This window comes from Alnus glutinosa, chromosome 1, assembly GCF_958979055.1.
Source record: "Alnus glutinosa chromosome 1, dhAlnGlut1.1, whole genome shotgun sequence".
NCBI lineage: Eukaryota > Viridiplantae > Streptophyta > Magnoliopsida > Fagales > Betulaceae > Alnus > Alnus glutinosa.
Genome location: NC_084886.1, coordinates 8,093,551 through 8,119,718, shown reverse-complemented (window position 1 = coordinate 8,119,718; position 26,168 = coordinate 8,093,551). Strand labels below are relative to the sequence as shown.

At 36.8% G+C, this 26,168-nt stretch overlaps 2 protein-coding genes across 4 annotated transcripts in view; both read right to left on the bottom strand.

Annotated features, from left to right (window-relative positions):
• The window catches only part of LOC133870355 (uncharacterized), a 33,649-nt gene extending 15,411 nt beyond the window's left edge, over positions 1–18,238 (bottom strand). Inside the window, exons 1-11 of one of the 3 annotated variants that reach the window (XM_062307471.1) lie at positions 17,935–18,238; positions 15,471–15,532; positions 14,889–14,981; positions 9,037–9,208; positions 5,324–5,439; positions 3,910–3,996; positions 3,694–3,810; positions 3,536–3,596; positions 3,232–3,374; positions 1,509–1,556; positions 1,358–1,426 (exon numbers count right to left, since the gene is read on the bottom strand). In XM_062307471.1, the coding sequence (XP_062163455.1) occupies positions 1,358–1,426; positions 1,509–1,556; positions 3,232–3,374; positions 3,536–3,596; positions 3,694–3,810; positions 3,910–3,996; positions 5,324–5,439; positions 9,037–9,208; positions 14,889–14,981; positions 15,471–15,532; positions 17,935–18,058 (1,092 nt within the window). In that variant the 5' untranslated portion in view covers positions 18,059–18,238. Of the gene's footprint in view, positions 1–1,357; positions 1,427–1,508; positions 1,557–3,231; positions 3,375–3,535; positions 3,597–3,693; positions 3,811–3,909; positions 3,997–5,323; positions 5,440–9,036; positions 9,212–14,888; positions 15,150–15,470; positions 15,533–17,934 lie in introns of those variants that run through there. The other 2 variants (XM_062307456.1, XM_062307464.1) reach the window with 2 other exon arrangements.
• Positions 18,239–22,734: 4,496 nt separating this feature from the next.
• On the bottom strand, positions 22,735–25,632 carry LOC133870344 (uncharacterized). The gene is made up of 2 exons (XM_062307443.1): positions 25,231–25,632; positions 22,735–23,720 (listed from the first exon to the last, which is right to left on the bottom strand). The coding sequence occupies exons 1-2, from the start codon at positions 25,548–25,550 to the stop codon at positions 22,874–22,876; spliced, it is 1,167 nt and encodes a 388-aa protein (XP_062163427.1). The 5' UTR covers positions 25,551–25,632; the 3' UTR covers positions 22,735–22,873.
• Between the last annotated feature and the right edge of the window lie 536 nt (positions 25,633–26,168).

Below are 26,168 nucleotides of genomic sequence, written 5' to 3'. Positions count from 1 at the left end.
TAAGAGGGAAGAATGGGGTAATGTGTTTTTCCAATTGATATCTAAAGACAGACAAAGATGATTAACATCATCCCAGTATCTTCCTTAATCAAAATTAATGGTCAACCAGATCATACAGCTGACAATGAGCTGCCTGGTCAGCGAATTAGTAATCATTCAAGTCAGGAACAGCATCAGCAGGGTCCATTCCAGATTTGTACTCAATAAACGAATTAATATTAAGTAAAAACCAACTTTGTAAAAGAGGCACATTAAGTACCAGGTGATAACTTACATAAAACAATATGCAATGCCAATACCAAATGTGTGAACACATAGATACTAAATAGTGCAGAAAATCACTCTCCTAGAATGATCGTCATCTTGACATATCACATGAGTCATATAATCACAGCAGCTAATAAGCAAGAAACACTTTCAAGCTAACATCAGGATGTTGATTAAGAAAAAATGGAACTATCACCAATTGTAAATTTTATAATAAAATTTAATTTTGTTATTAATGACTCCCAAACTTGTAATCCCCGTAAGATTCTAACACCAAGACATTCATAAAAATAAAAGTAATAATAATAATAAATTCTAACACCAAGAAGATTAGATTGTCACAAAAAATGTGTTTGGCATAAAACAGCGCCATTCGCACATCCAAGAAAAGACTAACAAAGCTTATTGAATAATGCTAAGAGTTAAGGAAGATGATCAAACAACGAGTTGAAAAGGTACAGATTTTGATAAGAAAACTAAATTAATGAAATAACTCTAGCAAAACTAACTACTTAATAAAGCAATATCAGTTATGCCAGAAAACATGAAAGGCTCTAAATTAATGAAATAACTCTAGCAAAACTAACTACTTAATAAAGCAATATCAGTTATGCTAGAAAACACGAAAGGCTGACAGCATGAACCTTAGTAGAATTCAAGAATGCCTAATGATTTGTGGATGCATGGGATACAAATTAGGTTTGGAAACAGGCTAATAGATACTTAGATTTGTGGATGCACTCATAAACATAGGCTTGAGTGAGTTTAATTGCTATATCAAATCAGGGAGGTGTATTAATTAAATTCTGAAGAGGGATTCAACAGGGTGATGGAGAAGGTGACAGGAGAGTAGGGTACAAAATTGGAGGGAGATAGGATTGGAATAATATTAACATAGGGTCAGAATGCCATAGAGTTATAGAGATAGCAAAGGGTGATACTTGGAAGGTGATAGCTATGGCGTCAAAACAAGAACCTAGACCAAAACAAAAGGGAAAAGGGAAATGAGTATGGATATGGGTAAATGAGGGAAACTCATATCGGGGAAATGAGAATGGATCTGGCTTATTATTATAAATTACAAAATTACCTGCTGTTCTGTTATTTGCAGAAAAGCAATAGTATAATACACCAATTCCTTGACATTATCTGCAATAACCTACATGAACAAAATTTGTTTTAGGATTGAAAACAAGAACCAAATAAGAAGCACAAACATGTGATCCAATTTTGAACCGCACCTTTACCAATCTTGCAGTACTCATGATGGTCAACAGAAACTCAAACAGCTGTATATGCAAAGTACATGTCAGAATTCAATTATTATTTGAACTAATGCAATCATCAAGTTAAATGCACTTGAGAATAAAACAAAAGTGGACGAACCAGAATGATATACATTATGGCATAATTTAGCACATGTAAAATAGTCCAGATAACATTTCCTTCAACTTTTTGAAGCATCTCATTGACAGATAGTTAGAATCCAGTCAGAAAACACATCCCACCTGCCCTCACCTTCTCAGATATGGGGGAATAGGCATTTTCTTTTTTCAACAATGGACTGCTGGAGGTCCATTTTCAGAAACAACTCTATCGCATTGCATAGCTATGGCCAACCATCACTACCATTAGCGTCATTTCTAGATTCATGCTTTAAGCTTGAAACAATATTTCGTCAAAATTCATAACTTTTTTTATGTCAACACAATACACGCTTCTCAGTTTCAACTATAAACAACAAAATTTCCAAATTACTCACATACATACTGAGCCAGACCCAGAAAATATATTAGCAGTAACTTAATTGCCCAATCACTCCTCAATATGGCCAGATCTACATTCCAAATTCACAGATAAAACTCAAACAATTCCATAGGGATGCTTATCCATAGCAAAATTCAAACAAAACAGAATATAGGTAACAAGCAAATAAACATACACAAAACAAAATTACTGAACAACTAAATAAGGAATTTAAATAAGTCACTTAATGGATTAACAAGCAGTTGGCATTGCAATGTACAGCAAACAAATAAATACTCTTTCCAATTATATTCTTCCCCTTATACCCAAAAAAAAAAAAAAACAATACTAGCTCCATGGGTTGTTTTGGGAGAAGTGTCAAATTGGAAGTTGTTTCTTATTCAGCAAGTTACGATTGGGAGTTGGAGCCAGTTGGTGCTCTTTCTTGACTGCCGTATGAGGTGAAAGATAGTGTTGTCGAGAAAGTTTTGTGTTGAAAGTAGAATAGTATGCATAAGTTTAATACCAAAAAGTTCTAGTAGAAGCTGTAAGATTCAGGCAAAAGTATCTTTCCCTGGAGGAGCTTTTGGCACGTAAGAGTTCCTTCAAATAATTGGTGTTTTGTGAGATTGCAGTTTTGCAGTTTTGGGTCACATTTATCATTAGTTGGTGCTACATGTGCAGAAGGGAAGGAGACTCAATAGATTTAGTTTTACATTCCTCCTCTATGTTCATCAGTTTCTTTCGAGTTAATCCCATAATGCCAAGAACAGTAATCTTATTGGAGCAAAATTTTGGGCAGCGGAAGAGGCTTAATTACTTCACGAGCAGCACCATCAAGTTTTATGCCAAAAATTTGGTTGGAGAGGAAAAATAGGGTTTCCAAGGTAAGGAGAATTCCACAGGAGAGGGCTTGCTGAAGGCCTCATATGATTAGGTTGCTCTTCATTCTCTTTCTGGACCTGTACTTTCTCTTTGAATTTCATTGATTATCTAAATTTGAGGATCTGATTTCTAACTTTCTCTTGCTCTATTTTCTTTCTTTTATATTCCTTCTTCCCATTGCCTTTGTAGAGTCCTTCTGTACTCAGCTCCTCCTCCCCCCACCCCACCACACATCTTTCCCCCTTCGGCACTTCTTAAAATATTCGTTGCTTATTATAACATGTTTAAATAAGTTAAATAAGTTATTGCCTACAATGCCATCAGCATTATCACCTGGATGACAAATGAATCAAGGCTCTTCTCTGCACCATCAGAGTCATATCTTCCCTCATATGAATCTTCTGTACCTTCAATGGATGATCTCACATATACCCTGAGAGATGATTCAAATGTTTTCCACAATGGTCCGACAAGAACTGGAAGAGACGGTGTGTTAGACAGAGACGACGTGTTGGAGAGACAAAACACACATGCAAATCAATGAAAAATATCAGAAATAGAAATATCAATGAAAAGAACTTGAAATTAAGTAAAAATATTTGTTTCAGATTTTACTAATACACGGCGTCAAACTTACCCATAAGTTCACTTTCAAGGGTAGGAAAATTCTGAACAAACTGATTCAAACACTTCAAAACCTAATGATAAAGAGAGAAACAATAATTATATAGAATCATTAATTCTGATTGATGGACAACGAGTGGGGACACGTTAACACAGATTTTGATCACCGACCTCCATTCTAATGCTCCAATCATCAGGATCTTCAGATTGCACTGGCTGTTCTAAGATAATAGAGAATTGATCCATCCATGGTTTAAGCATAGGTATTATTAGTGCAGCCGTCTCTGTCTGAACATAAACATCTTGATCTGTTAATCATAATAAAACAAGCTAAATCCAACCATACCCAAAATCAAGCACAACAAAGATCCAGTGTCAAGAAAATACCTTATATACACCACTCATTGCCCCCAGCACGGAGGTGCATGAATAAACTATTGAAAGGGCTTTTGTGCGGATGTATTTGTCATAGACCTGCACAAAGAGATGCATCAGCTAGAACATACATGCCCAAATATAAAGAATGCTATTTATTAGATTCACTTCATGATCTCGCACACAAAACAATTCAAGCAACTCAATGCCCTAATTATCTCAAAATATCCTCTACTCACTCCCAAATGGCTCGTCCCTCCAACCTCCTTTCACAATCTCTGCTCCTCCCATTCCACCCAGTTGCCACCATAGTGCTTTGCTCATTCAACACCAAAGCCATCCACAACTGCTCCTAGAAAGACAATGATCGTGATCTCAACATTAATCACCGCTCAGGATGCTCCATCTCTTGCCACCGCCGCAACAACTTTCTCTGTTATTACTAGTGTTTCTACTTCATTGGCTTTGTTTGATTAATGGAACGTTGTTTCATGGCTATTATGAGCCAAATCTAGTGATTTTGAGGCCGATTTTAGACCTACATGCAAGTCGTGCACTCCCCCACTAGTCTCAATTCAATAGAAACTGACAGATGGAGAAGATTGCAATGTACTTGAAATCTAAGGCTTCATCTGAAAGAACCAGAAACTTAGGATTCAACGTAAAACTACCCTAAGAGGAGGTTTGGATGGAGGAGGAGAGGATTTAACGGAATTTGAAGGAGTACATTCCCCTTATCCTCTCCTCTCCCTCCAAACTCCAAAACATGGTGCAAAACTCTGGGAGATTTATGCAACTACCCCTACATTCTTTGTTAAAAAAAATTATGTTTCCTTTTTTTGTCTTTTTATTAAACTTTGGGAAGCACATCAAAAGTAATCACTATTAAGTACAATAGTAACAAACTTGCAATAGTAGGCATCTGCTCTAGAGACAGATTAGGCCCTCTAGCAGTATTGAAATTAACATTCATGTTCCTGCTCTATCCCCATCACCTAACGCAACAAATGCTATGTCCAACCAATGATTCAGACTCAGCATGAAAATCCTTAAAACTTCTCGAGAGCCTCATATTTTTCTTTCATTTTAATATCGATTGAATAAATAATTGGCTTTACGTGTGCGGGTGTGTGTGGATTTATACACATGCACATTCCATGCCATTGCAAAGGAGTGGGCTGCTCCAAGAGGTCCATGGTTCACCTTTGAGCCTAAATGGTACTGCAACTTTATATGTTAGCTGTGCGCATGCACAATTTATTTTTCTGAGGTGATTAAATTCATATATTCCAAATCCCTCAAGTTTTAGAAAATCACCAGCTATAGACACAATATAATACTTTCCCCAACTCATAAAAATAAAAGCAATAAAATGATTTAAAAAAATTAGATAATAAATTTGTAAAGAAAACTAATGAAAACTAACCTGAGGAGATGACACGATTGTAAGCAAGCATGGGAACAAAATAGGTACTAGTGCTGGCACCATTTTATCATCAATGTCTCCAGAGACAAGAGCTAGGCACCTTAGAGCTCCATGCACTAAAAAAAATTGAGAGCAAACTGTGAATTTGTTTGAAACAAAATGCATCAAACACCACCACCATGAAACAGACACAAGAAACAAGAATAAAAACAGGTCAAGCAAGTGGAAATGTGAATGCCATTACTCATCAACAGACTACCATCTGTATCAAAATCATTCAACCATCCTGGTGATTTCAACCTTTCTAACACCGTAAACGGAAAACTATTATACATGTATTTACAGCTTACATGAAAGATCGATTAGTTACATATAATTTTGACTTTCACTAGAGCACAAATGCCATTATTTCTATCAAAATGCCATCATTCAAGTATCACATTTTCCCTCTGCTTTTAATATACAAAAGAGCATATACTAGGACCAAGCGAGATAGTTGAGCCCGTCCAATTTCACAGTTGTGATTCGGAGAGTTGGATTTTCACTATGGGAGGTCACCTGACTCTCTATAACTTTCTCGTGAATTGGTCTAATTTATCTCCATCATTTTAAATCAGTCATCCAACCAAAATTGCTCCACTACACAACTAGGCTCAGCAAAATATTTTTGAATTAAACAGCACAACCCATATCATGTAATCAAAAACAGGGCAACATCTTTTCTGTTCTTTTTTTTTTTTTTTTTTGCCTGCTCTAAACGACCTGTCTCGTGTGCCTCGTCTGAACAACCTGTCATTCGAGTTTGAACTAAACGGCATTCCATGGCTATACAACTACACTAGTCTTCTAGTTTGTTTTGTATTTCCTCCACCACCATTGCACAGGACCGCCGGAAAACTCATCGCCACATCAGACCTTCACGACTTCTTCAAAGATTGACTCAGATTCGTTCGCTGAGCCTCCTCACCCACATACAGTCCCCCTTCTTGCAACCGCACCGATCGAGAATGGGAAGTTTCAATCAACACTAGTTCGTTGGTGGCACAAATTCACTCAAGAAGCTTCAGGCTTTACCGAAGAATCTCGAAAGTGGGTTATCTGTGGCAACAAGCACAGACCCAATGCGAGTCTATCGATCTGGGTGACACAAGCAAGAAACAAAAACAACCACAACAACTCTAATACCAAGTTGAAGGTTGAAAGACAAAAGACGAAAGATTTGAAGAAAGAAGAGGGGGGATATTGTCTTTTCACAATGATTTGCTTCGTACACTTACACAAGTTTAAACAAAAAATATACAACCCATTATGGAAATACAGTTATTGCATATTACAATAATAAGAATGAAATCAAGTGTAATCAAATCAGGTAATAACGCATATCATAAGTTACCTTATTTTATATATATATATATCCAAAAATAAAGATTTAATTTCGAGACTAGAAAGCTCAACAAGGTCAAAAGTTTGATTTTTCCTCTCTCAGTAGTCCACATGGCCAAGGAGGGATTTAATTCCATCACACTACTACTATGCTGCCCTAACAAACCCTTCCAACTAAAGTACACTCAACAACCTCCTTCAGCCCCTATACAAATCTCTATCAAGAAAGCAATGGAGCAGCATATATTTGACTGACTCCCATCACTTCCACTAGTTTTACACACACCATATAAAGCCAGGAAGAGACTTCAGCAATACCTTTTTTTTTTTGGTAATTTCTTCAGCAATGCATAACAGTGTTTCTTCCCAGGCTTTAAACAAAAATCATATCTTCTACCTAACACCCCTTGTCTAGAACCATAAAAGGAAACAAAACAATAAACTTAAAAAGAAAAGAGAGCGACTTCTATGTGGTTGTGGCACAAACCCACCCTTTTGTGCCCTCCAATGAGAGGGTGACAAGTCAGTTTGGAACAACTTAAGAAAAGTAAACAAAAACACCATATCATACCAAATCTGAAGAAAAAAAAAATCTTGAACTTTATCCTTTGGTTTCATTCTACTCTTCAGATTTTTTTTACCAGATTTTCCAAAAACCACCGCTGCCTGAGCCCATGGGCATCGTCCAGCCTGGACCACGCTGCCACCTCCAACATGGTCGAAGCCCACCGCCACCTTTGAAAAACCCCACCAAAACCACCAGGCTGAAACACCACCACCACCACTCAGGCTAAGAGCCGGAGAACACCGTCGAAGGTTCCTCTGCCGCTACTCAACCACCGGTACTTTTTTTGTACAGATCTATAGCTTCAACAAAGGTAATTTTTTTGACTGGGCATGCGGTAGGCTTGATTGTGTAAGGATGCAACCTATTGATCTCAAATGTTAGCAAGTCTCCTTCGATAATGACGTTATGGAGTCCTAAAGAGAAATTGCTGCAATTTTTTGAGGGTTTTTTTTTTATTATTATTATTGGCAGACGAGGAATCTGGGCAAGGAAGAATTTTGGCTAAAACTTGTAATTATAAGCTTGATTTTTTATTATCTGAAACTTTTTTTTTTTTATAAGGAATAAGTCAATCTCATTAAAAGCATGAGGTGTCCCTTAGTACACTGGGAGTACACAAAAGGAAAAGCATAACCAGAGAAACAAGTAAGAAAATCAAGAAAGCTAAAACATATTGCTTTGAATACTAGCTTGACCTTGGAGCGGGGAACCCTCTTGCCAGGGATGACCCACAGTTTAAAAATGGTAGAACAAAGGGAAAAAAGCAAAGAAAGGAAAGATATTGTAGTTTTATGGGTGATTAAAAGTCGATGGATGATATTGTAGGTGACTGTGGCGGCGTTGTTTGGGCTGGGCAGTGGTGGCGTGGTCCAGGTGGGTGGTGTGGTCTGGGCTAGATGGCGCCGATGGGCTATGCAGCGATGGTTTTTGTGAAAAGCTACGAGTGAAACCAAAAGATTAAAAAAAAATTAAAAAAAAAAAAAAAAGTTTTTTTTCTTCAGATTTGGTATGATTTTGGTGTTTTGGTTTATTTTTCTTAAGTTGTTCCAAGCTAACTTGTCACTCTCTGAAGGTGATTATGCCATCAAACAATTTCTGCATCCAACTTTTAAGATTTTTCCATGCTTTAGTCTAACATAAAATAAAAACTAATTATAAAATAGTAATTTCCAATAGCAGGAAACATCCAGAGAAAAATAAGCAGCCCCTATATAGCATTAGTAGATCACTCTCAAAAACAGTGTATAAGCCTAGCAAAAACTCAAATCACACCACATGTTTGTAAATTCAGAAATAGCAAGCTTGACAGGATTAACTGCAATGTCCAAGGAAGAACTAGCACATTAGAGGTTTTTTCATTTTCTTTTTTACTGGCTAGGGAGCACATGACAGATGTTTTAAAAATCTTTAAACATAATGTACAATGTGGCCAACTAAACTCATAGACATTCTTTGAACACTCACAGAGTGCATTACCACCAGTTACAGCAGCCAAGTGAATAAATGATTCACAATCATCTAAAAATTTATATCAAACTTTATTAATACCATTTAATTGGAAAATTTTCAACAATGTAAATAAAAGGGATAAAATTTCATGCCATATAGTAAAGGAATATAATATGCAAGACCCAACACAAAAAAAATAAAAATAAAAATAAAAATAAAAAAATAAAAAGAGAGAGAGAGAGAGAAGAAAACAAAAAACCTGATGAGCCATTGTCATCAGGTTGTGTGGAACATGAATGTATGAGAGACTCACCACCATTCATATTAGTTTGATCACTTATCAATTTCAGCAGGAATGGCAATAAGTCAGGCCAATTCTCTGGCCAGTCATAGACTGCAATGGATGCCATGGCCATACTAATTGCCGTGCAAATTTTTCTATGAGAGTCATCCAATGACAACAAAAGAAGTCTGCGTATAACTGCCTGCTAACGTAACCATAATTTCATCAGATATATATATACAAAAGCAGGGGATATTAAAAATCATATTATGTAAAAGAGCATGACAATAATAAATTTTTTTAAAAAAAAAATGGTCAACGAATACAGAAAATTTACTATTACAAAATATCAAGGAAAGGAACAAATTAATTTATTTCGTGAAAAGAGAAAGGAGGTGGGGGCAAATGCCTCCAGCAATCTTAACATTTTTCTACCACATTGAAGATCAGATACGTTTTGTTTAACTTCAGCAACTTGTTTCATATATTCTTTGCTTTGGATAGGTTAGCCATTTTCAGCAACTTATTTGCCTTCAAGCAGATATATCCATTCAACTTTTCCCAACCATGAAAATTATTATGGCAATACTTATGTCATTGCCGGGAGTATCATTTATACAAATTGATCTGCATCCGTACTGTGAGCCTACAATCAGAAACCTCAATTTACAGTATAAAATAATATCATATTTTCATTCAGAACAACAGATAAAGTTTAGATCAGAATATAATCAACATATCTCATGTTCCCCAATACCCTTATCACAAAAGAATCACATGATCAACCTCACACATGGAATGGTTCATTCAACATGATAACCAAATTGACATGATTCGACCCTATTCTGAGATTCAAAACAAAAATTCTGACATGCCACCTTCAGATTTAAAGGAGTCATCCATCTAAATATATAGCACAAACAGAAGCAATGTGTCAAGCTCCAATTCTCTGTGATGTGGTTAATCATAGTAGACTTTGGGATGTTAACAAACAAATACAAGGCAATCTGGTGTGCATGTCACCCACTAGTGCACATGCTATGGAGGCACCCCAACCTAAAATTGGCCTTCATTGGAAATCACTCCTGCTTTTTGTGCAATTTTTTTTTTTAATAAGTAATCGCTATATCACAAAAAGTGTAAGGCACCCCAGGTACATAGAGAATATAGATAAGAAAACACCTAGTTAGACGAAGAAAAAAGAACAAAGAAATCATGATAACTAATCACCACAGGAGAAACAAAAGCAGTTGTACAAGTTTTTCCAATTTTGTGCGCTTCGAGGTGGGGGTTGGGTCTAATGTACGGTTTTGGCATGACATATGATGTGGGGATAGTCCGTTGAAGTTATGTTATCCGGATTTGTTCAGCATTGCTCGATATAAAGACGCGTGGGTGGTAGATAACTTGTCTGTTCAAGATGGAGTTGCATAGTGAAATGTTGTCTTTACGAGCCTAGTACAAGATTGAGAGGTGATGATGGTACTTTCTTTTTATGAGCGGCTGTATTCTCATCCGATTCGATATGAAGCGGAGGACAGGTTAGTTTGAAGCCCTTCCAAGAGAGGGCAATTTGCAATGAAGTCATTCTATAAAGTGTTAACTAGCCAAGAGGGTTCTTCATTTCCTTGGAAGAGTATTTAGCGTGTTAAGGCTCTGTCGAGGATGTCTTTTTTTGTGTGGACCGCAACCTTAGGAAAAATTATGACGCATGACAATCTGCGTAGGCGAAATGTTGTGGCGGTTGAGTGGTTTTGTATATGCAAGAAGAGTAGGGAATCCATTGACCACCCCTTACTTCATTGTGATGTTGCACAAGATCTATGAAGCTACTTTCTTACTTTGTTTGAGGTGGAGTGGATTATGCCAAGATGGGTGTTGGATTTGTTGAGTAGCTGGGGCGATTCGCTGGGGTGTGGTCAAGCTACGACGATTTGGAAGCAAGTCCATTTGTGCTTAATGTAGGGTCTTTGGCGTGAGAGGAATGATAGGCATTTTGAAGATGTAGAAACATCGATGTTGGAGTTATGAAGAATTGTGCTTTAACTCTTTATATTTATGGATAGCGGATCATCATAGCCTGAGTTTTGTTACTTTTGCAAAGTTCTTAAATTTATGCTCTTCTTCCTCCTCATTTTAGGAGATCTCTTGTATACTCTCAGTGTACTAAGGTTGCACCCATCTACGCCTTATCAATGATATGACATTATTTATCAAAAAAAATATACAAATTAAAGAAAAATAAAGATACAAAGATAACTAATCACGGTCCTCAAAGCTTCTATCATTTTTTTTCCCTCCATAGACACTACAACAGACACGAAAGCACCATCTTCCACACAACAGCACTTCGAGTGCTACCAACAGTTCACCAACATGCGTATAAGTCAATTACTCGTCAAGGCCTAACCCAAGACAATCCAAATTGACAGAAGAAAATCCCATAAAGCCCCAGCAACCTCACAATGGAGAGGAAGACGGTCCACAGACTCCCCATTCCTTTTACACATACAACACTTATCAACCACGATAACATGTCGCTTCCTCATATTATCCATAGTAAGGATCTTACCTAGGGCAGCCGACCAAGCAAAAAAAGCCACCATCAAAGGAATCTTAGTCCGCCAAACACTCTTCCAAGGGAAATGAGCGCCATCATTGCAAATCAAGACATTATATAAGGATCTAATTGCAAACAAACCTCTTTTGGAGGGAACCCACCAAAGCTTGTCTTCACCTTCCCGTCTCACTCTAACTAAATACAACACCCTGAAAAACGAGGCAAAGACATCTACTGACGCCGGGCAAAACTAAAATTGTTATGACAGCATATGATAGCAGCATAAACTAAGAATTGAAGATTAAAGGAAAACTAAAAGACATGCATCAATAAATCTACACTAATGTAGGTCATCTTTTGCATCATTTACCTCCCAATCATGAGCCACTATAGCAAACTTACATTCCATTGATTGGAGCCATCCGAAATCTCCAAGTGAACCGCAACAAAAGCATCATTTGACGAGCAATGCCACATAAATATGAAAAAGGCTTCCTTAAGTGCCATATCCTCACACTACAGATCATGCCAGAAACTAACATTGGAGCCATCTCCCACCTCAAATCGGATATGGCTAGAGAACTTCTCCCAACCCCTTTTAATATTCTTGCATAACCCCACCGCATACGTCCCAAGAGGCTCAGTAGAACATCACCCACCCCACGAACTACCAAACTTAAGAGTCCACAAATCTCCACCAAACCTCTCTCTCTCATGCACATATCTCCATAGCTATTTCCCTAAGAGAGCACGATTGAACATTAACAAGTTCCAGACCCCCCACCTCCCTTAGAGGTCAGTTGAGAAGCCGTTGTAGATCAAAAGCATGGAGATTGGCTCCTTTGTGCTAAATGTGGTGCATTTTGAGAGAGAATAATGCTTGATAAGCGTCGAATGTCGCACATTCAAGCCCCTTAACTTGCATATGTTAATTCCTTAACATTGTTATTTGTTTGATTTTGTGTTATTTTATTGTTTTCAGGTTTTAAATAAAGATGCAATTAATTTTATTGATTTTGAGCTTAAAGCACACTTTGAGAAGACCTAGAAGATATAGTTAAACTTAGTCAATCATAATAGAAGACCTATATGATGTGGTTAAGTTTAATCAAATCAAGGGTAGGATTAAATCGAAATTTCTCCACTAAGAGTCAAAATCGGATTGGATTCAAATTTGGATTCTGCACACATCTCAGTGTTTGGATCAGAACTTTCTGCTCAGATCTTGGAATGCAATGAAATTGGTGGCGTTGAAAAGATACTAAAAAATGAAACAAATATGTCAGAAATAGTTTTTTCCTAATTCGGACGTTTACAATCTCAAAATCGCCCCACAATAAAAGACCGCAGATCTGGACAAATTTGGAATCATTTTCCTACTTGGATTGAATTTTCAATCTCCTACTTAGACTAAGAGACTAAGTTCTGATTTCTCTTAGATTCCTAGGGCTTTTAAGCATCTCATAATCTCTATAAATAGACCCCTAAGCTTCAAGAGAGGAAATTCTTTTTGAAGACTTGACAAGTTGAAGAGGAGAAGAACATGGCAAGAAGCCATCCCAGCACTACGATGAGCGGCTAAATTCATAATAAAAAGTTGACATTGCCCTTTCCAAGTAACAATGGTTTCATTGTATTTTAATTTGGGATTTTCTATATGCATGATGATTGTATAACTGTGAGAATTGATCTTAATGTTTATATTCAATCATTATGAATTTCTTATCTTGTCTTAGAAAGTCTTTTATATTGATTGAACTCAATCCTTTATATTTTATGTGATTATGTGAATGATTGTTATACAACGGTTTTAATTGATATATAATCAAGAGGGTTAGATAGGCCATACCTAGGGAAGACGAATTGTACTATACCCTAGTTTAGTGTAATTTAGGTAGGCGGTTCGTACCAACCGAAGATGGGTTAAACTTTTTCATTGATTGTGTGTATCCTATTAAAGACGTAGCTAATTCATACCTAGAGAAGACAGGTCGTACCGCATCTTAATGGTTAGGTGGACGGTCGGTGTCAACCGATGATGGATTATACTTATTCTTTAGAGGTAATTTCTTGACTACTCGAGTGAGACGAGCCCTATATCATGCATAGTATGAATTTTCCTTGTTAATTTATGATTGACCATTGTTATGCGGTGAGTGGTGAAATCATTCCCTATTCTTTCTCTCATCACAAAAATCTTTATTTTTATGTCTTTAGTTTTATGCATTTAATTTAGTTATAAATAAAATAAAATCAAACTTCTTTTAATTAAGTTATATTTAACCTTGAAAAACTTGATAGCAACACCTACGCAGTCCTTGAGGTTCAACACCCTCAATATAGCCATATCCTACAAGGTTTCATACTATTACGAGTGATAATTTTATTATTTATATTTTTGTACACAAAACGGCCACGTCAATGCTCATAACTTCAAAGATTATGAGAGAACAGTGTTAGAGTTAGAAGTTATTATGTTCAAATCTCTTTATGTTTGGGTGGCGGCTCACAACATTTCTTGCTTTTCTAATTTTTCAGAATTTTTGGATTTGTGTTCTTCTCCCTCTTCCTAATTAGGGGTCTCTTGTATACTTCATGTGTACTTGGGTTGCACCATTTTGCGCTTTCTAATGAGAATGATTTACTTATCAAAACATAATAACTTATTTGTTGTTGCATCCTAGCCAATTGAATTAGTTGTACCGCTTCTACTTCAGCTTATTATATAAAATCTTTCTATACCCACTTCATTATTTTGGGTTGTAACTTTCTACTTACTGGGCTTTGTAGCTCATATATGTTGTTTATAATCTTTTCAGACTAGCTGTTCTGTAAACTGTGTTTTCTAACTGCCTCAAGTGGAGATGCTTGAGGATTTTTCTTTTTGCTAGAGCTCTTGTATTTGAGTAATTAACATTTTACCAGACTTGGAATAATTTTTGTAATAACCATATTGAGGAGATTGATTGGTCCATCGTATTTGGAGGTCGATTGAAATTCTTCATATGTTTTTGGAGTCATGATTACTATGATATCATTTTTATTATGGATGGTTAGAGTTTAAATTCTTTATATTTTTTAAGATTTTATATCAGGTGTGGTCGTAACATGTTTTCACTAGCTTCTCAAACATGGAAAACTCGACTTCAAATGTGAGGGAACGGTCACTTCCCGGATTTTGGAAAATTTTAGATTTCTCATGGAGTTGCATTACAATTTCAGGAATGTACAAGTAAGATTAAAATTAAATAAATAAACTATAAGGTTTATAAAAGCTCAAAAATTACAAAATGCAATCAGCAATGTCAAATGTCATATATACCTTTTCGTCACTTGAAACAGCCGGATGTTCAAAAGATTCCTCCCCCTCCTGCCAGTGTTTCTTAATGAACTGCTTCAGAAGGACGGCAGCTAGGTAGAAGTATGTTAAATCTTACAAGATAAAATGCCATATTATTATGCAACATATGAGAATTTTCAAGAAGGTCAATACAAGAAAAGTAGCTTTCAGTAAGCATGCTGGTCTTTTTATCTTGATGGTCAATAGAAGCCAGTGTTTCTTAATGAACTGCTTCAGAAGGATGGCAGCTAGGTAGAAGTACATTAAACCTTATGTTACAAAGAGTAAGTTTGTTGTAAAGGTTAAAGGGAGTTCATATAATATAGTATACCACACACGGGTATATTAGTCAATTACACTACTTTTACTAATATATACAATTGAATAGCAAGATGGAAAACAAACGCTTTTTTCTCAATCATTGTGCAACCTCTAGTATGGAACACCTTACAAGATAATTCTTTGATCAGCAGGGAGTAAGAGGAGAAAAAGCAGAAAATAATGACAATGAATAAATAAAAATATACGTGTAACTATATGAGTTTATTTGTAATCAAAGGATATCTGTCGCAAACCCAGTGCGAGCTCCCTGTTTGCAGCAACCTTGGATAGGGCAGTTCCAAAACCTTCATGGACAAATTATAGAATCATCAAGTTGTAAGTTTTTATGTGCAGCAGTTACCGTCCGTGTATTACCAGAAAAGCAGAAAAAGAATGTAAATGACTGTTCGATGGGCATGACAACCACCTACGATTGTCGGAAACTAGAATCAAGGATAGAAAAATGGCAAACAAGATATTGTATATGCATAAAGCAATAATAAGCCCAAGGCATACCCCATGTGAAAATGTAGCAATACAACTACCAGAAAGATTACATTGCATTACTCTCTAAACGGTCAAAATTAGGACTATAAGGTTTCAAGACAATATTAGCTATTAAAGATCAATTTTAGTTAGTACCTTCAGCAAAAATATTTCTTAAGTGCAATGGCTGCCATTGCATGATAGCTTCACAGAAATTTTGTGGTAACTTTGAGCAGCTTAAATCTTGACATAATATGCATTGTTTTCTTCTTTTAACAGTACACCCAATTTCTCCATAAAGCAATACAAGCTTCTACATTTTGAACCCATGAAATAAATAAATAAATAAAAAGAAAAAACATATAGCACTTCTAGAGATTATCAAAAATAACTTAATACTCAACTCAAGAGTCCCTTTTTGGGCCAACAAAACAACAGCATTTTTAATCACCAATTATCTGTAGTCGGCTATAGCAGTCCAGCCTCCGTCCAGCTGTCCATCAAGGACCATCTCTCTTTGTTTTTGTTTTTTTCTTTCGTTCTATTTTGACAAGTCAAGGACCATAACCATTGAATTAAATCCTAAGTGATTGTGGATTTGTCTTTGCATTGATCCATAATCCTTTCAGCCTCTGCTTTCTACTCCGTGAGGGGTTTTCTTCAGAGGGGGTTTCTCAACCCGAACCCGGCTGTGTAAGTTATTTCTCCTCATCTCTCGCATAAAGTGATAGTTGTGTAAGCATCGACAAAGGTTGTTAAGGAAGATGGGGTGGTAAGGGCTCCCTCCCCTTTGGATGGTTGCGTCACTCCAACCGCCGTAAAAGGTGAGGATTTCAGGATGAATGGTTTGACCCAATCTCATAAGCGGCCAGTAGGTTTTGATTCGTCTGGGGAGGTGGTTGTGTGGGAGCAAGGCGACAAGGTTTGAGATGGAGAGGATGTAGATTCCTCTTACCCTTTGGGTGTTTTACCTCCCGACATAGCCTTGGATTGGAAGTTGGATAGTGATGAGGATGTGGATCCGTCTTTGGCGGTTCTGGATGCCATTGAAGAGAACTTCCATTAGGGAGTTAAAGTTGTGCATCCAAAGACCAAAGGTAGGAGGGAGCTGTTGAATATGGTAAGCTCCATTAACTACTGCAATTCAAGTGCGTCCTCCCGGCACAGGAAAGGCAAGGCTCACTTGTTTTAGTGTTGAGAGTTCCTTGCGGGTTTGGGTTTGAAGGCTTAGGCATTTGAGGGATTCTTGGATTTTTTTTATTGTTGTGGGCTGCTTTAGTTGTTTTTGTGTATACTTCCTGTATACTTAGGGGTGCCTTACGTTTTTTTATAAAATTTTTTTACTTATCAAAAAAAATAAAAAATCCTTCAACCTCTCCCTCCCTATGCACTTTTAGCATTTATCTTGTCCCTGCCTTCAATCTCAACCTCTTTTGGTAAATAAAACCAAATATTTAATTGACTGATAATCTATAGAATGTACCTCCTCATCTCTCAGTCACTCATGCCCATAAGTTCACTATGAACGTCATTGGGACTCAAAAGCAAAGAGCTTTCCTAAAACATGACATCTATTTATCAGTAAAAGATTCACCACCTAGATAGACTATCGTTACATTCCTAACAACTCAGCCATTCTCTGCGTTATTTCTCCAATTATGTACTATTTTGTAAGTGTAATTCCTCCAATCATGCACTTAGCTTTTGAGGAGAAACAGCCGCTACGTTGGGCACATCCTCAGAAACCTCAGAATCTCTTCCCAGTTTGAACCCGATTGTACCCCTCATATTCAGCATTCTGCCTTATCGGGCTCCAATTAATGATGATATGATACACTTAAGCTCTACAGAACAGACAAACTTCCTAGGGCAGACCTAATAATCCATCTCAACCACCTATTGCCTATTCTCGATCTCAAACACCTAATTCAAGCTAAAAAAAAAAAAAACACACGACTTAAACAGACCACGCAGCAGCATCCAACACAATCAGGAAATCCACAAACCAGAATTGGATATGTCAAAATCCGACCTTCTCAGTAAAAAGACTGAAATGAATATGAGACATACACCACATAGGACATACTTCTTGAAGCCAAACTTGATTTAATTAATACCAGCAAAATTACACCGAGGAAGATCAATGTTGACACAGTTAATACAAGTGCCGATTTATGAGCAGCATACAAGGTTCTCAGAGAAATAGAGAAGAAAATGAAACCTGGTTGAAGAGAGGCCTGATTAAGGGAAGCTTCAGCGAAGGTGCGGACCTCGTGGTTGGGGTCGAGAGTGGCGGACAAGCAGTTGAGCAGCCATTGCTGATCTTGATCAATTACATTCGCCATTTCCAACACTAGATACCTAATACTACTACCAATAATATAAGTACATCGCTTTCTTTTCCTTCGAGTTTTCCCGCTTTGTAGTGAAAATCGGAGAGGCGTGAAGGGAGGGATTTTGAAGCGGGTGGGGAATTAAATAAGCGGGGCGATGTCGGGCGCCGAGTGAAGCAGTGGCAGAAATGAAATTTTACCAATTTGGCGCTGCGTCCACGGGTTGTAACTTGTGTTTCAAAGTCTTTTACTAGGGTTTTCACTTTTTAGTTTTACCATTTTGGTGCTGCACGGAAATGGTTGATGTAAAAAATAAAAAATAAAAAAGGTTAAATTAAATTAAATTAATTTTTTTAAAAAAAAATTAGAAAAAAAAAAAATTGGCATTGAGGAAAGAATGTATATATGTGTTTAGGGTGAAATTTCGATTAAAATTCAGCATGGATTGCTAGTAATTTAAGTAGGGCTAGCTAATTAAAAATTGAGCCAGCTGAGAGCATCACCTAGTTGGCTAGTTGGCTAGTTGGTGAGCTTAAGTCATCAGGTTATATGGAAGTTAATATATTTTGCCGAGGATATTTTTGTTTGTTTTCACAGTTTTTACATAGAGTTGTGATTAGATAACCACTTATAATCACAACTCCTGTAAAAATGGTCAGATGGGGAGGGAGCCCAATTGGGCCAATTCCATATGTTAGACTCTAGAGTATTGATCTAGGCAAGGTGGATATTTTGGATTTGTGGATTTGTTGAAGAGTGATGGGATCAATCCCCAGCAGTGTATGTAAACTCAACTCTTAGCTATAGTAGATGGCAGAAACAATAAAATCTTCCTCCATCAGATTATGCAACCCAACGCCATAATAGCTCCATCGTCCATTTGTGAACAGTATCACACCACATGCGGCGTGATACTGTTCACAGATATATCTTATATTTTATTATTTTTTCTTACTTTTTCTCACTCTCTCGAAGCTTCTTGTTCTTTCTTTGCGCACATTTTCTTGCTTGTTCTTTGGCGTTCTCTCTCTCAATCGATCATGCTTGGAGGATGGGTATGATGGCGACCGAGAAGAGGACCACCAACGTCGAATCGCTCGGCGTCAATGAAGCCTCGCTTCCCTAACCCAACCCCACCGGCGGTGACGATAAAGGCCCAGCAAGCGAAGAAACTCATGGCCAACACCACCAACGCAGCATTTCGCTGCGCTTGCAAGCCCCTCCTTCACAAGCTTGAGCAGAACCCGTGGGTCACCGTGTTCATCTTCGCCAAGAACTTCGTCCTCCTTGTGGTCCTCGTTGGCCTAATCCAATTGATCCGTAGACTCGCCGTGAAACCCAGCGACGCCGTTTCATATTGGGATTTGGGAGGATGGGTACGGGTTGCCAATTTTCTGGAAGTTTTTGAGTTAGGGTGTATGGGTTTGGATTGCCGATCTTTTGGAAGTTTCTGGGTTTGGGTTGCCGATCTTTTGGAGGTTTTTGGCGGTCTGGTGCGGTGGTTATGGTTGCCGGTTGTCCGGTTCGGCGGTTATGGTTGCTGGTTGTCTAGTGCGATGGTGGTGCGGTGGTGATGCCATGATGGTTGCCGGTTGTGTGTAGTCTGTGTGGTGTGTCTATGTGATAATTTTGGTTGATTTTGGTTGGTTGATAATGTTGTGGTGAGTTACCGTGGGTTGATTTTGATCTTGAAAGTGCAGGTCATTTGGTTGATGAAATGCTTGTGAGATGATTTCGGGTCTGTAGAGAGGAGTGGACATGAGGATTTAACAAAAATAATAAAAATAAATAAATAAATGATTATTTTAATAAAATAAATATAAATTTAGATAATCTGTTGGAGGATAGTTTTAAAAGTGGTTATGTAAACTAGCAAAAAGTGAGTTTGGTTATGGAAAATAGATTGAAATTTACATAAGCTGCTGGGGATTGTCTAAGGGGTGAATTTCTTGATATGTTTATGGGATTTATCAAGTCAGCCACTTGGAGATAAGGGGTATTCACAGGATTGGAATTGGGGGCAAGGGTTTGAAAGAGGGGAGAGATGGGATCCATGGAGAAGACCGTATGTTGATGTTTTGCCCATTAGAGATGGCCCAACAAGCGCATTTTTTCTACTACCTTATTGTTCTCCAGAATTCCTTTTCAAAGCCATGATGCATTAGAGCATCTCCGGTAGGTAAAGTTAAAGTAGTTACTCAAAAACTACAAATATCTACTTTAGTTACTTATTTTCTTAAAAACGCTCAAACAATATTTTTTATTCTACTCTTCATTTTCTTAAAATATTATTTTTCAATCTTTTTTTATTGATTTTTTTTCTTTTTCTCTCTCTCTAGTATCCGTCTCCATCTCCAACTCCCGACCCCCATTGATTTTCTTTCTCTCTCTCTCTCTCTCTCTCTCTCTCTCTCTCTCTCTCTCTCTCTCTCTCTCTCTCTCTCTCTCTCTCTCTCTCTCTCTCTCTCTCCCGTTTCCATTTCCATCTCCAACCCCCATTGCAGCTGAGCCACCCTCACCTCCCTGCAAGTTCATAAACCCCCAAGCCCCATGAGCGCAAGTCCTTCGAGCTCTCCAAGAAGATTTGGGCGGGTTATCCGTGTTTGAGGGCAGTGTTCGAAACGACAGCAGAGATGGGGTTTTCGGGTTTGTCGACGTTGGAGACGTGGATGAGCTTTGTGAGGGAGTTCATGGTGAAGATTGGGAGTGGGAAGCTAAAGGAGATGGAGGACAGGTGCAGGGTAGTGAGGCGGTAGAGAGGGAGAAAAAAATACTAATAATAATAATAAAATAAATAGATGAACAGTGAATAGACAATTCATGAAGTTAAGAAAAAAGTTGCAATAACTACTTTGTTGGAGGAATAAAAAAATAAAAAATAAAAAAGGAAAAAAGGAAAAATAGTCAAATTTGACTATTTTAATTAAAATAGCTCTCCTGCTGGAGACGCTCTAAAAGTGGCATTGAGGAAATAATGAATATGTCGCAAGTTTTTGGCTTTTTGGAGCTTCCATCCACAACAAATGTTGATTAGTGATCAACTTTCAACCCATTCCATGTAGTCAAAGGATAAGGATCCTCTCTATTTCATATTCTATCAATTTAGTGTAACAGTAAGGACATAGTTGTCTTTTTACATTTTTATAGAATGTGAAAAGACAACTACACCCTCACTTTTACACTAAATAGAGAGAATATCTCAATTTGAAATGGAAAGTATCTCTCAATTTAAAATGAAAAGGATCCAAATTCATAGCCAAAAGCCTTATCCATGTCCAATTTCAAGGTCATCATCCCTCTATTCTATTGCCCTTCTTATGTTTCATTTAGTGAAATATTTCATGGGCTAAAATTGTTTTGTCATGGATTGATTTATCTTAGAGGAAGGCATATTGGGTGGCAGAGAGATTTTTTGGAGCAGTGGTTTTAGCCGATTGGTTAGGATTTTTAAAATTATTTTATATTTGAAGTTGGAAATGCTATATTTTCAAAAGTAATAGCTATATCCTAATCTTAGAAAGTTATGTGTCAAAAGACCTGATCGCACTAAGTGCATTACTCCAGGAGAACGAAATCAACCTCCAAACAATATTTTTGCGTGATTCTATAGCATAGTGGAATATTTCGTTACTCTCAACTCTAAGCTTCTATTTTATTATTTATCTTATTGTTAATTTTTATATTAATATTATTTACTTATTGACAAAAATTTGTGACACCATCAATTTTTTTTACAACTTTTACTCTGAAACTTGAAAAAACAAAAATTGCATATTTTAATGACTTTCTATCATCTACGGGGGATCACTCAAAACAACTTGAAAGTATGTTTGGAAAAATTTTCAAAAACTCTTTTTGGTTTTCAAAAATTTCCAAACGAACTTTTAAGTGGTCACATACAATGTTAACATACTTTTTTTTTTTTTTTTTAAAAAAAAAAAAAAAAAAAAAAACTTTTCCCAAATTATAACACTTCTTAAAAAATAACAACTATAAACTTTTGGCGGCCCTACAGTGATCGCCATAAACTTTCAATGGCCCTACCGTAGCTGCTAAGAATGTTTGATAGCCCCACGTACATTACCCACTATAAATTATGAGCAGTGCTAGGGAGACCGGAGACGTAATATTGCTTCACCTGAGCATTACCCATAAATTATTAGTGGATGCCATGAACTTTTAGCAGCTGCAATGAATGTCTAGGCCATTCGATCAGTCTAATGATCACTCAATGGCCGTTGGGATTGTCTAACGTGTACACCGTGGTGGCTATCATAAGGCGGCCACCACCGTTAAGTGTAAACTACCATAGTTTTTATTTTTTATTTTTTAATTTATTTGGGGAACACTCTTTAATTTTTTTTTTTTTTTTTTTTTTTTTATTTTTAAAAAGTCTTCTCAAAATTTTACTAAAACATTTTGCAAGTAAACCATAAGTTCAACACTTATTTAAAATACGCCCCCGTCAATCAATTCTCAAATTTCAAAATTCTTTTCAAAACAACCTGTAAAAACTTTACCAAATCAACCCTCTCACTTTCTTCCAAGTGAAATGATATTTGCACAACATTATTGTGCACCAATCATTCATCTCCTTTCAAACATGTCACAATTGAAATACAAACCTGTAACGAAAAAAATAAAAGTGAAAACAAGGCTGAGTTGAATTGATTTGAGCCTTCCAACCAAAAAAAAAAACCAAACTCTTATTAGGCAAATAACACAATAACCAAATACAGAATGAAAAGTAGGCAACTTTTGTACCGCACATACAAGAACACACCAACAGCTAGAATTTTACAGGGTTTTAGAAGACAAGAAGAACTTTCACTCCCAATTTTTCCTAGTCTGATTAATGTGGTTGAAATCATAGGTTAATACCAGGCTCCCATCCATTCGTTTCACTGCAAACCTCTCAACCAAAACATAAAAACCAAATTTCCTCCATCCCCCCTTCCCTCCAAACTCCTCTACTCTGTTCAGTGTCACCTGCTTCTCTTCCCCCCCAACCCATCCAACCCTTTCCTGCTCCCACTTCATTCTCTCAACGACTAGTAAGCTCAACCCCGCACTTATTTCTCCTCCCCCTTCGCTGAAGCTCCTAAACCACATCACCCCATCAACCACATTTACATCCGCAGCTTCCCTTCCAGCAACCGAGACAACTTCTCTTTGAACGACAGCATCCACGGCCACAGCATTGTCATGGCTGTCATTATCATGTTCGCATGCGAACACCCGTTCCCATCTTTGTTCGAGCGTGATCTGGTAATACATTGATATCCTTATTTGATCTTTCAATGTTCCTTCCCTAATGAAGATGAAAGGAGAATACCACTTTCCTACAACCACCGGTTGAGAACTCTTGTGTGATAGCGGGAAGTTGAAGTCTGGAAGGCGACCGCGGAGGGCAGCGTCTACGCCTAGTGCGTCGTCACCTAACTGGAAATCGCGGGGAGTCGAGGTTTGCACTGTCCACCCTTTTCTTCCGAGGAACTTTGGAGGGAACCCATCTGGAGATAAGGGTTTGGCGACAAAACCGCCACGCTTTCGAAATATCTCAAATTGCTGGTCTACGTTCTTGGGATCCAAAGGTTTTGGTGGCACATCACGAACATAGCTGAAGCAGAAGCAGCTTCCCTTGTCCTCCTCCTTGGAATTTGCATACGCTTCCCTGCAAGACCATTTCGTAACATAAATTAGAATTTATTTATTTATATTAGTCATATACATTGGTATTTATAGAAAGTTTAGTGCCTAATCAAGAGTCAAATTCAAAATCTCTGTTTCCATACCGAAAAATGTTAAACAGCCACGTTAGCATTATTCTTCCATACCATATAATGTTAAATGCTTCTATCTTAAAAGTTTAAATTGATAAACCAAAAAAAAAAAAAAAAAAAAAAAGAAAAGAAAAAACATACAACTATTTATTTAATTGGAATTCTTACACCACTGTATATAATAAAGTTAATATTTATCGACTAGTTCCAGAGGGTGAGCTGTGGGCACTGGGCAGATCTAGCTCAAAACCCCCCGCCACCGTACCCCCCCCCAATCAAATATTAAAAAATAATTTAATAATTATTCTTCTAGCTTTTTGAGATATAAAATTGCTAATCAAATTTTAATGTTGAAGTTTTGTTAATATATTATATATGATATGATTAATCTATTTTATCTTACTTGTAAGATAAACCATTCTAAGTAAGATTTAATTAGTTGTGGACATGTCAAAAAAAAAGAAGAAAAAAGAGTAATATTTAATTAGTTGTGTATTAAAATTAACTGCACGACTAAAATCAACTTCTGATGATGATAGATATAACAATAAAATAACAAACTAAGAAGCACAAGATTAAGCGTAAGCATGTGAAATCTGGATATCATCAGCGATGATTGAGCTCATATCTAGCCAATATTTCTTTGCCCAACAGCTAGCTCTATAGTAGTTGTATCTCGGCCCTCGAGCTGTGATCTCTCGTGTAATTTCGAAGCCCTTAATTTCCTTAATTCTATGTCCAGTTGGTGCAACTCATATCACAAAAAAAAAAAAAAAAAAAATAGTTTTAAGGATAATTTCACAAAAATGTATCAAAATATACGTCATTTTGAGATAAGAGTACTGAACTAATAAATGTCTCAAACTGGGGTATACAAGTTTCCAAACATCTCACTTAAGAGTACTCCGTTAAGATTTATTGTTAAATCCTGCAAAATTTTCAAAAATACCCCTATGTTTTTTTTTTAAGTGAAATTATAAATTTTTTCAAAGATTCATGTATGAGTATTTTTACAAATTTCGTTAAATTTTGACTAATACCTAGATCCTAGCATTTTTTTTTTCATAAAAAAATATGGGTATTTTAGGTACTCTATTAGGATTTAACAGCAAATTCTAACAGAATATTTTTAAATGAGACGTTTAAAAACTTGTATACTCCAATTAGAGACGTTTGTTAGTTCAGTACCCTTATCTCAAAATGACGTATAATTCGATACCTTTTGTCAGTTTTGTGAAGTTATCCATTGTTTTTAAGACCCAAAATGCAAACTTCAAATTAACTTGTGTGCCTGATGTCATAGATGATAAAGCAGCCATGAATAGGAACTAGTGGGATATCGCAGAAAAGAAAAGAAATAATAAAACGATACATTCAGATAACAATAAAAGGCATACGTACCCTTTATGGCCCCCTCGCGTCTTTATTGCATAGCACCGATTGGAAGATAGTGGCTGATTAAGAACTGGAATGAAGGCAGCGTAAAAATGAGAAACATGTTGGTTCTCGCCAGCGCCTGTTGAGTACCGAAGCGTGAGCTTTTTGTTCTGAGGGAAAGGCAGGTCCCTGAGCTCATGACTCTTGCACAATCCGAAACAACAAGTAGCCTCGGCTTCTTCATCTAGGATGACCAAAATACCGGAATTTGGACCTTCAGGGGGTGGCAATGAGAGCGCGGAAGGAGACTTTTTGTACAGAGAAAGAGGTCTTGTCACATACATATTTCCTCTCAAGCTATCTTCACAATTTCTAGCCTGCTGCTTTGTTAATTATGTGTATGATTTGTATCATTGTACGTTTAATTATTTCAACTTTCATGTATATATTTATAAGAGATTAAAAAAATAATAAAAAATAGAACTCCCGCGTAGACATCTTAGACAAGTAATAGGGCTGCAAAGAGTTTAAAGTTGACCCGCATGCTAAACCGCGGGCAAGTTACGAAGAAATCAAATGGCTTGTCGTCTAGTGGGGTCGGGGTGCTTCAGCCGTGGTTGCCTTGGGGAATTGATTTGTGACACCTGTCTAAAGGATAGCGATTGACAAGTTCTGGATCAAGAATACTAATTAAAATATTTGATCGATCCTGACTATTATTTGTCCGAATTTAAAACATTTAAGCATTATTTAAGATGTTTGATCGATCGATCATGGCTATTATTTGTTTGAATTTAAAACATTTTGGCATTATTTGACCCTTTTAAGGATGAAAATACTATATATATATATATATATATATATATATATATATATATAATTTGGATATTAACTTTCATATTTTTTTTTATTTGTGTTATTAACTTTTGATTATACCTATCTCACGAGAATTCATAACAAAA

Bases quoted from the DNA above. Each gene is read 5' to 3' on its own strand.
- LOC133870344 (XM_062307443.1), bottom strand. From the start codon at position 25,550: ATGTATGTGACAAGACCTCTTTCTCTGTACAAAAAGTCTCCTTCCGCG. The intron at 23,721-25,230 runs GTACGTATGCCT...ATGGTCTTGCAG, and splicing joins ACGCGAGGGGGCCATAAAGG to GGAAGCGTATGCAAATTCCA.